At 41.2% G+C, this 11,783-nt stretch overlaps 1 protein-coding gene across 2 annotated transcripts in view; it reads left to right on the top strand.

The window, feature by feature from the left end:
- The first annotated feature begins 173 nt into the window (after positions 1-173).
- The window catches only part of kif14 (kinesin family member 14), a 98,669-nt gene continuing 87,059 nt past the window's right edge, over positions 174-11,783 (top strand). The window contains exons 1-2 of one of the 2 annotated variants that reach the window (XM_078218184.1): positions 174-248; positions 6,333-7,540. In XM_078218184.1, coding sequence (XP_078074310.1) covers positions 6,468-7,540 — 1,073 coding nt within the window. In that variant the 5' untranslated portion in view covers positions 174-248; positions 6,333-6,467. The remainder of the gene's footprint in view (positions 249-6,332; positions 7,541-11,783) is intronic. The other variant, XM_078218185.1, reaches the window with a different exon arrangement.

Here is an 11,783-nt window from a genome sequence, read left to right as displayed (position 1 = left end):
TGTGCTTGGGGGCGGGCCCGGGGGCGGAGCGAAGCGACGTTGTGCTTGGGGGCGGGGCGGCGTTCAGCCTCTCTGCGGTGCAATCTGCTTTAAACAGTTGGTCAATTGCGGAAGTAAGACTGCAATGCGTCACGGCGTGCAACGTCAGTCAGGGTGGAAGGAGCCAATGAGGCGGGGGCTGTGGAATTCGAATGCGTGAGGCGGGCTCGCGGAGCGGCTCGAGGGGTTCGGCTCCTGCGCGCGAGGAGGTGAGTCTCGCGGCACTGAGCCCGGCGCACCCCTGGATTTCCCTAACGGTCGCTGGGTCCCCGGGTCAATCCCAGCATTGGGAGCCGAAGTCCTTTTTGAATATTTATGCTGCTTTCTCCTTGCCCGAGTGCTGGTCGTGTCTCCAGAGATCGCCTTTGCTCCCTGAGTTCTGATAAAGGGGGCGTTGTTATTGTTAATTCGGGAACCCGTTGTTTACTTGGTCCTGGTGCCTAAGCGGGCTCAACATACAAGCCAAGGAAAGGAATTTCTTGCCACTGGCTCCAGTAACGCCTTTGCGTTAGCATCTACATGGTGGCACAGTGGTTAACACTGCGACCCTGGTTCGATTCCCGGCTTGGGTCATTGTCTGTGTGGAGTCTGCACGTTCTCCCCATGTCTGCGTGGGTTTCCTCCGGGCGCTCCGGTTTCCTCTCACGTCTGAAAGACAAAGAACAAAGAAAATTACAGCACAGGAACAGGCCCTTTGGCCATCCAAGCCTGCACTGACCATGCTGCCCGACTGAACTAAAACCCCCCTACCCTTCCGGGGACCGTATCCCTCTGTTCCCATCCTATTCATGTACTTGTCAAGATGCCCCTTAAAAGTCACTACCGTATCTGCTTCCACTACCTCCCCCGGCAATGAGTTCCAGGCACCCGCTACACACTCAAAAAAAAACCTGTCTCATACATCTCCTTTAAACCTTGCCCCTCGCACTTTAAACCTATGACCCCATGTAATTGACTCTTCCACTCTGGGGGAAAAAGCTTCTGACTATCCACTCTGTCCATGCCTCTCATAATCTTGTAGACTTCTATCAGGTCTCCCCTCAACCTCCGTCACTCCAGTGAGAACAAACCAAGTTTCTCCAACCTCTCCTCGTAGCTAATGCCCTCCATACCAGGCAACATCCTGGTAAATTTTTTCTGTATCCTCTCCAAAGTCTCCACATCCTTCTGGTAGTGTGGCGACCAGAATTGAACACTATATTCCAAGAGCAGCCTAACTAAGGTTCTATAAAGCTGCAACATGACTTGCCAATTTTTAAACTCAGTATCCTGGCCGATGAAGGCAAGCATGCCGTATGCCTTCTTGACTACCTTCTCCACCTGCATTGCCATTTTCAGTGACCTGTGTATCTGTACACCCAGATCCCTTTGCCTATCAATACTCTTAAGGGTTCTGCCATTTACTGTATATTTCCTATCTGTATTAGACCTTCCAAAATACATTACCTCACATTTGTCCGGATTAAACTCCATCTGCCATCTCTCCACCCAAGTCTCCAACTGATCTATATCCTGCTGTATCCTCTGATGGTCCTCATTGCTATCCGCAAATCCATCAACCTTAGTCGTCCGCAAACTTACTAATCAATTCAGTTACATCCAGTAATATATATGAATCATTTATTTTATTTTTTATATATACATACACACACACACACACACACACACACACACACACACAAAGGTCCCAGCACTGATCCCTGAGGAACACCACCTGTCACAGCCCTCCATCCACGTATTGGTTAGGTGCATTGGCCATGTTAAAATCTCCCTCAATGTACCCGAACAGATGCTGGAGTGTGGCGACTAGGGGATTTTCACAGTAACTTCATTGCAATGTTAATGTAAGCCTTACTTGTGATAAATAAATTTTAACATTTAACTATAAATGTAGGCTTATAACTACTTCCAGTGAAATGTTAAAATTTATTTATTTGTCACGAGTAAGGCTTACATTAACACTGCAATGAAGTTACTGTGAAATTCCCTTACTCGCCACACTCCGGCACCTGTTCGGGTCAATGCTCCTAACCAGCATGTCTTTCAGATTGTGGGAGAAAACCGGAGCACCCGGAGGAAATCCACGCAGACACGGGGAGAACCTGCAAACTCCACACAGACCGTGACCCAAACTGGGAATTGAACCGAGGTCCCTGGCGCTGTGAGGCAGCAGTGCTAACCGCTGTGCCACCGTGCTGCCCCGATTATGACACTAATAAATAAAATAATCCAGGGTTGATAATGCTGGATGTTGTCAGTTTAGATACAGGGACAAAACTTGATTGTTGAATTTAATCATGGAGTTGGGGAAGGTGGCTACAAATCTTGGCGGTGACAACATGATCATGGAAATTGAAGATAAAAAGGAAGTTCAAGGTAGTATGCAAGGGTGGCAAGGTCAAAGGTTTTATTTGAAGGCGGTGTTGATAGTTTTGAAGATGAGGGGTTATGGCACCTAAAGAGAGAGAACCGTTTAGATTATTCACCAGGAATGGACCAAGAATGGAAGTCGGGAGGTGAGCAGTTTAGTGGTCATGGGATTGAGGGAGAAAAAGGTGGGCGTCTTGATGATTTCAAAGATGCATGAGGGAAAATAGGAGAGAGCCACAGAAAATGGGTGTTCACTACAGGTCAGGGAGAAACCTTGGATGGCTTGATTTGGTGGGCAATGGGAGAGGGCTGCAGCAGAAGCAACTGGATGGAAGGTCTCCATTGTGGTGATTGAACCAATGAGCTACTTGCATGTTGAGGCAGGAGCAAGGTGTTTGAGGGAGTGGTTGGCCATGGAGGCAAAGTGCAGATGATTATGTTTGCTTTCCAGGATAATTGAGGTTTATGTCTGAAATTTTAATTTTGTTTGCTGTGCTAAATAGTTATACAGATCAACTTCTGTTTACAAGCCATATAAAACAGATCGGAACTTATTGCCATGTTACAGTCCAAATTGTATGACTGTGGCATAAGCTGCTCTGTAGGCAGAAGAGAGGAGACATGTTGATGGTTTTAGGGAAGGGAAATGTATATTTTGATCTAACTGAACAGTTAGGTAAAAGGGAAGAAAAGTGAAATACTGATTAGAGAGGAGAGGAAATATCAGTACTGTACCAATCTACACCAACGCTCAACTGCTCTTTTGATACTGACTGAGACATGGCAATTAAAGTCAGCTGAGAGGTCATTCAAACTGCATCCCATGGATTAATTATAGCAGATGTTGTGATAGTTGCAGAATGTGTTCTTGGTACATTGAATGCAGTTGCAGTGTCCTTCTGTTTCTGCCATGAGTATACTTCAAGTGACAGTATTGTTACATATTAATTTCCATGGGAAATTGAGCTGTTCCTTAGCAATGCTTGAGTATCCTTTTGCATGTTTTATTATAAAGCTCCAGTAAGACTGGAAAACCGTTCCTGAAATAATTTTGTGGTTTGTCCTATTAAACCTCTGCATGTTAGTGTGAAAATATAGTTGTTTCCTTTTGAGGTAGTGCAAATAATAGTGTCCACTACACCTCAACATGTCCAGAAATATTTTTGATTTGATTTATTATTGTCACATGTATTAGTATGCAGTGAAAAGTATTGTTTCTTGTACGCTGTATGACAAAGCATAGCGTACATAGAGAAGGAAGGAGCGGGTGCATAATGTAGTGTTACAGTCATAGCTGGGGTGTAGAATAAGGTAGGTCCATTCAAAGTCTGATGGCAATATCTGGCCAACATGATCATAGAAAAAATTATCTTTCTACTGCTGCAAAAAATAATTTGTAAAAGATCTTAAAGATTTGAGCGCTTATTTTTTCAGGAAACAAGAACTTCCCAGTTAATTTGTTCACACCCAGAGGGATGGTAGACAAAATACGGAATATTTGACTTTTAGAAGGAGGAAACTTGGCTCAGATTTACCCTGTTTTGATCAATTATGGAGCTAAAATTTGAGGGAGTGGAAAAATATCTTTGCTTTAAATTTAATGTTAAAGAGGATGAAGGAGACTTATGTTAAGATGAGACGTGAAGGCTCAGTTAGGGCACTTGAGAGTTACAAGTTAGCCAGGAAGGACCTAAAGAAAGAGTTAAGAAGAACCAGGAGAGGACATGAGAAGTCTTTGGCAGGTAGGATCAAGGAAAACCCTAAAGCTTTCTATAGGTATGTCAGGAGTAAAAGAATGACTAGGGTAAGATTAGGGCCAGTCAAGGACAGGAGTGGGAAGTTGTGCGTGGAGTCTGAAGAGATAGGAGAGGCACTAAATGAATATTTTTTGTCGGTATTCATACAGGGGAGGGACAGTGTTGTTGAGGGGAGTACTGAAATGCAGGCTGTTGGACTGGATGGAATTGAGGTTCATAAGGAGGAGGTGTTAGCAATTCTGAAAAGGGTAAAAATAGATAAGTCCCCTGGGCCGGATGGGATTTATCCTAGGATTCTCTGGGAGGCTAGAGAGGAGATTGCGGAGCCTTTGGCTTTGATCTTTGTGTCGTCATTGTCTACAGGAACAGTGCCAGACGACTGGAGGATAGCAAATGTTGTCCCATTGTTCAAGAAGGGGAGTAGGGACAACCCTGGTAATTATAGACTGGTGAGCCTTACTTCTGTTGTGGGCAAAGTTTTGGAAAGGATTATAAGAGATAGGATTTATAATCACCGAGAAAGGAATAATTTGATTAGGGATAGTCAGCATGGTTTTGTGAAGGATAGGTGTGCCTCACAAACCTTATTGAGCTCTTTGAGAAGGTGACCAAAGAGGTGGATGAGGGTAAAGCGGTTGATGTGGTGTATATGGATTTCAGCAAAGCGTTTGATAAGGTTCCCCATGGTAAGCTTTTGCAGAAAATACGGACACATGGGATTGAGGGTGATTTAGTGGTTTGGATCAGGAATTGGCTAGCTGTAAGAAAACAAAGGGTGGTGGTTGATGGGAAATACTCATCCTGGAGTTCAGTTACTAGTGGTGTACCGCAAGGATCTGTTTTGGGGCCACTGCTGTTTGTCATTTTTATTATTGACCTGGATGAGGGCGTGGAAGGATGGATTAGTAAATTTGCGGATGACACTAAAGTCGGTGGAGTTGTAGACAGTGCGGAGGGAAGTGGCAGGTTACAGAGGGACATAGCTAAGCTGCAGAGCTGGGCTGAGAGGTGGCAAATGGAGTTTAATGCGGAAAAGTGTGAGGTGATTCACTTTGGAAGGAGTAACAGGAATACAGAGTACTGGGCTAATGGTAAGATACTTGGTAGTGTGGATGAACAGAGGGATCTGGGTGTCCATGTGCATAGATCCCTGAAAGTTGGCACCCAGGTTGATAGGGTTGTTAAGAAGGCGTACGGTGTGTTAGCTTTTATTGGTAGAGGGATTGAGTTTCGGAGCCAGGAGGTCATGCTGCAACTGTACAAAATTCTGGTGCGGCCGCACTTGGAGTATTGCGTACAGTTCTGGTCGCCGCATTATAGGATAGATGTGGAAGCATTGGAAAGGGTGCAGAGGAGATTTACCAGGATGTTGCCTGGTATGGTGGAAAAATTGTATGAGGAAAGGCTGAGGGACTTGAGGTTGTTTTCGTTAGCGAGAAGGTGGTTAAGAGGTGACTCAATAGAGGCATACAAGATGATCAGAGGATTAGATAGGGTGGATAGTGAGAGCCTTTTTCCTCGGATGGTGATGGCTAACACGAGGGAACATAGCTTTAAATTGAGGGGTGAGAGATATAGGACAGATGTTAGAGGTAGGTTCTTTACTCAGAGAGTAGTAAGGGCGTGGAATGCCCTGCCTGCAACAATAGTGGACTTGTCAACATTAAGAGCATTCAAATGGTTATTGGATAAACATATAGATGATATTGGAATAGTGTAGATTCGAGGGGCTTTAGATTGGTTTCACTGGTCGGCGCAACATCGAGGGCCGAAGGGCCTGTACTGTGCTGTAATGTTCTATGTTCTGTTTCAATATTTGCAGAATTGTCATTTTTACTTCATTGAAATAGTCACCATACAACATTAAATTAAAAAAGTTTATATGAAATCTGTGATTTTAACAAGGAGCTTTTAATCATTTTACAAACTGTTTTGATTCTCAAGTGTAAACCATTACAAAATATTTACTATAAAATGTAAATGGATAATTTTTATTTGTTCCTGGAGTGTTAATTACTGTAAAACAGAATGAACCTAAATATTTATATTGCAAATGGCTGTGAAAAAATGCTATCTCAAATCTAGTAAAACTTCAAAAATGCATTTACTGAAAACACTGAAAATATTTGATTAACTGTATTGTAATAGTTTTTTTGTATATTTCAGCCACAGTTTGTAAACATGTCTACATCAAAGAAAGATTCTTGGCTGCTGAGATTATTTCTGTTCTACTTTAGATATTTTAGTTAAAGGGTGAATAGTTACTTTTTGGTGTCTTTCATCAAAATCATACCAACTAAGATGCCTATTTACACCACGCCTTCCAGAGATCGAACCATGGTAATTGGTGCTCTGCGTTCAGTGTCAAACAATCCAGTCAACGTTCTGAAGAAAGGAAGCACAAGGCTTGGTCCTACATCCCAAGTGCAGGGCCATGAGACACTGGGACAGTCAACAGTGTCCCTGGATAAAAGCAGTGAGATTAATAAGACTTATGTAGTGTCCACTAGTAAAAGAACTCTTGGAAAGTCTACACCGCCTAAATCTGAGGGAAGGTTAACCCTCCAGAGAAGAAAAACTGTAGATAAAGGAAATGCTGGTGTTCATGAAGATACTAATATGAATGCTGATATAGGTGAAGGAGAAAGGAAACTTTCGTTGCAGCGCCGTATTAAAGTGGGTAACTCGGAATGTGGCAATAGTATTTTGAAGGAAAATGCCTCAATATTGGGAACAAATGACCTCTTGCAAACCAAAGGTACAAATTCCACAGCTTTTACTTCTTCCAAGTTTTCATTAATGCAAAATTTTGGAGACACCAGAAGCAATCATTCTGCAAGTGCAAAACCAGTTTCACTTGATAAGAAACAGGAAAATCCAATAACCTCTTCCTATCGGGCAACATCAGTGATAACTGTTAACAAGTTGCAGACCCTAAGCAAACCCTCAACAACACCTGTTAAAAGGAGGGTGGCTGGTAAACCTGATGGAAATGGTAGCCAACAGAAGGCTGAAGCAAGTACTCCTAAAATACCCACTGAACAGAATTTAATTCAAAATAGAACTTCAACGACTGATGGTATCAAAATGATGAAGCTTGGTAATCAGCAAGAAACTAAAAACCCAATGAATTACTCTGTTAAAACAATGGCCAAAGGCTTCCAAATCTCAAAACCAACTATGGATTCTGGGATCAATAACTTAAAATGCACTACAAATTCAGTGATTGATAACAGAGATCAAAAATCACCAAAAAGTAGAACACTTATTAGGGGAACTCTTCAGCAAACAGAGGTGTCAACAAAGAGTGAATGTTCAAATGGAGAAAACAGTGCTGTGACTGTGGCTGTTCGAGTGAGGCCCTTCAGCAATAGGTAAGTGTGTGAAACAAATGCATTAGAAAATTGAACTGGTTGATTCCGATTCTCAGGTCTTAAGTACAGTTTTGAAATTCTACATCAAAAAGCCCAATTAAGTTTTTGGGGAAATAGGCTTATTTCCCCCCACCTATCCCCATATTATAAAAGAAGAGATGTGCATTTATATAGTGCCTTTCACTGCCTCAGCATTCCCCCAGCTACTTTACTGTTAATTAAGTGCTTTTTGAAGTGTATTGACTTGTAATGCAGAAATCAAGACAGCCAATTTGAGCGCAGCAAGCTCCTATAAACAACATTGTGACAATAATTTGGTTTTATCATGTTGATTGAGGAATATATATTGACCAGAAAACTGAGGATAATCTCCCCTACTCTTCGCAATGGTGCCATGGGATCTTTTAAGTTTACCCTCAGTAGCTCAGATGGAGCCAAAACACATTGCAGTGGGGTAGATCCAAATATTAGAAAGTGCCATTGGGAATTATTTCATTTTCTCAAAAGGACAGATCAAAGAAAACTTCAGTTTAATGTCTTGTGAAAGCCAACAACTCTGATCGTGCAGCGCTCCTTCAATCGTGAATTGTACTGCCACCTTAGACCTTTGTGCTTGGATCTCTGGGGTGGAACTTAAACCAACAACCTTCTCATAGGGTGAGCATGCTACTGATAGAGATTTAGCTGATAGTATTTACTGCATTTTTCATGACATTTGTAGCATGGGGTGAAGTTGTTTCATTTTTTTTTTACTGATGCTAGTGTGCTTGAACTCCAGTCCAAGATCAACCTGAACCTGAAGTGAAGTTGATCTTGAATCTAGATTTATACTACTTTTTCATAGCACTGGTGCAAAATGAAACAACTGCACAGCAATGCGACTGTTGTATGCAAATGCAACAGAATATAGTTGTTTGGATTAAAGGAGCAATAATTCATCAATGCACTGAAGCAGAATACATGATTCTTAAATGGTCTGTCCTTTTAGCAGATCTAAATTGTTTTGATACTTTAATGTGTGCATGAGTTATTGGTAATCAACTGGTGATTATTGCAAAGTTAAAATATGCCATAATTGATCCTACAATGATATAGAACCATTGAACCATTGAACATTACAGCACAGAAACAGGCCCTTTGGCCCTTCTTGGCTCTGCCGAACCATTTTTCTGCCTAGTCCCACTGACCTGCACCTGGACCATATCCCTCCACACCCCTCTCATCCATGAACCCGTCCAAGTTTTTCTTAAATGTTAAAAGTGAGCCCGCATTCACCACTTCATCTGGCAGCTCATTCCACATTCCCACCACTCTGTGTGAAGAAGCCCCCCCTAATATTCCCTTTAAACTTTTCCCCCTTCACCCTTAACCCATATCCTCTAGTTTTTTTCTCCCCTAGCCTCAGTGGAAAAAGCCTGCTTGCATTCATTCTATCTATACCCATCATAATTTTATACACCTCTATCAAATCTCCCTCATTCTTCTACGCTCCAGGGAATAAAGTCCTAACCTATTCAACCTTTCTCTGTAACTCAGTTTCTCAAGTCCCGGCAACATCCTTGTAAACCTTCTGTGCACTCTTTCAACCTTGTTAACATCCTTCCTGTAATTAGGTGACCAAAACTGCACACAATACTCTAAATTCGGCCTCACCAATGTCTTATACAACCTCACCATAACATTCCAACTCTTATACTCAATACTTTGATTTATAAAGGCCAATGTACCAAAAGCACTCTTTACGACCCTATCTACCTGTGACGCCACTTTTAGGGAATTATGTACCTGTATTCCCAGATCCCTCTGTTCTACTGCACTCTTCAGTATCCTACCATTTACCTTGTATGTTCTACCTTGGTTTGTCCTTCCAAAGTGCAATACCTCACACTTGTCTGCATGAAACTCCATCTGCCATTTTTCAGCCCATTTTTCTAGTTGGTCCAAATCCCTCTGCAAGCTTTGAAAACCTTCCTCGCTGTCCACTACACCTCCAATCTTTGTATCATCAGCAAATCTGCTGATCCAATTTACCACATTATCATCCAGATCATTGATAAAGATGACAATATGATGGAGCATTATTTGTCAGGCACCTCTTTTATTTTAAATAAAATGAATTAAGTTCTCAGACTGGTGATCCGATCAACAGCGATCATTATCTCTTGGACTGAGTGGACTTTAATGTTCATGTAACTTGAACATTGTCCAACATTAGTGTAATCATATTACCCTAAACTGAAAACAATTCTAAATTAATTATTTTTAGAAATCAAGCCATTGACTTGACTTGCATTTTCCCTGATTTTTTTTATTCCTACAGATATTATTGAGCTAACAATTTTTCCCTCAACCAATCATGAATGACTTGTTCTGATGTGTTTGCGCACCAAATGTAGAATTGCTGGTTCCATTATTATAAGTTTAGTATGTATGAAGAACGTAGTGGGATTCTACTCATCAATTTTACAAACAGCCTAGAAGTTAAGTTGTTAAATATTTGTGCTTGAATTAGTGAACTTAACTACTTCATTTGTGTATCTGGCTTTCACTCTTGTAAACCAGTCTACTGACTGCCACAAAGGATGACTTGATATTTCTTCACCCAAAAGATTGAGGCTTGTTTCTCTCCAACCGATTAACTGATCTGACATGATACTTTAGGAATTTGTGTGTTAGTGAAACCTTCAACGAGAGTTTTTCCTTTGAGTAATTTGCCTGAGCAGAGTTCGGTTGAATTATGAGGATATATATCAACGTGCATAGTAATAAATTAAATGTCGACTCAGACGTATTGAGTTGTATAAAGCACGAGGAAATGAACTTACAACAGTTATTTGAATGGGATCCTTTAATTGGAGGCATTAGTCTGGTAGATCATTTAGTGTCAACCTTCAAAATACAGAAACCAAGAACACAGTGTACTAAAGCTGTAATAAATCTTTCTGGAAGATGTTTCAGCTTTTTGTGTAGCTGTCCTTCCAGATTGCAAAGGCAGCAATAACTGATTTAGATGGTATGATCAAGAGACCAAGAACTTGGCCGATAATAGTGTTAAATCATACTTGATGCTAAAGCCGCATAGCATTAGGAAAGTGCGTATGGAACCTTATTACAAACCTAAAAATAACCTCCACAGGTTTCCAGAATGTGGTTTAACATTCTTGAAACATTGAGTTTCATACCTAGTTGTCAAATATTGATCAAATAATTATCAATAGAATGAGTGACAAAACTCACGGTTCAAGTGTTGTGTTAAATAATGCATGTGCTATTTTTGGTTCTGAGAACTGTTGGAACTATTTCCAATTGCAGTGGTTAGCATGCAGGTAAACCTTCTTCCCTTGTTGCTTTCAAACAGTAAAGTGGTGGCAAGGGTCTCCAGCAAAAAGAAAATGGATAAGAAGGTGCTTGCCTTCAAAAGTTTGTAGGTCCGTAAATAAAGAGCATAGTTTACAGCATAGGTGGATCTTTGAATATCATCAAATGCAACCTTATCTTCTCTCTAAATTTATGCAAATTAGACAGTCAAAGCAAGCTAAATGCCATAGTAATTAAGATGGATCATTGTGAAATAATGTTGGATGAAATGGAGTCATTCTCTGAATCTTGTATATTATTGGTTTACCCAGTCCAATTTTTAAGCCTGAGTTGATTTTGTAGTGGATGTGCCTGAAATTTGGTTTTATCTTTACTATGTGCCTGTTATGGTTCAGTTGGTAGCACAATCTCTTCTGAATCGAAAGGGTAGGAGCTGTAGGTTCAAGTTCCACTCCAAAGATTTCGCCAAACTTCACTGTCGTATTGAGGGAAGTGTGCACTGTTGGAAATGCTGTGACCTTTCTGTTCATTGTTAGGTGGACGTAAAAGATGCCATGACAGAATTGTGAAGTAAAGGGGAATACTCCCCTATGATCCTTTGACCATCAATAAAATAAATAATCTATAATTAGCCAATTTGCTGCTGCATTTCCTACATTGGAACATTTCAGGCCTCGGGGTGAAATACCAAAAACGTAAACTTAAAACATACATGGTAACAGCAAAGAGTTACAGTAACGGAAACAGATGCCAATTACACTGTGAAAAAATACAGGAAATGAAGTCAAGGTCTGCATGGCAATGTAGATAGAGCAATCTTTCAGTCTTGGGCAAATGGAAAAGATTGCTAAGTGTATCTCGTTCTCCCAGTGCATGCGTTACTTGGAAACCTACTATATATAAATAAAAGTAACAAAGCCCCGCC

Source organism: Mustelus asterias, chromosome 8 (genome assembly GCF_964213995.1).
Source record: "Mustelus asterias chromosome 8, sMusAst1.hap1.1, whole genome shotgun sequence".
Lineage (NCBI taxonomy): Eukaryota > Metazoa > Chordata > Chondrichthyes > Carcharhiniformes > Triakidae > Mustelus > Mustelus asterias.
The sequence above is the reverse complement of the archived record's forward strand: the minus strand, read 5'-3'. Positions and strand labels throughout refer to the sequence as shown.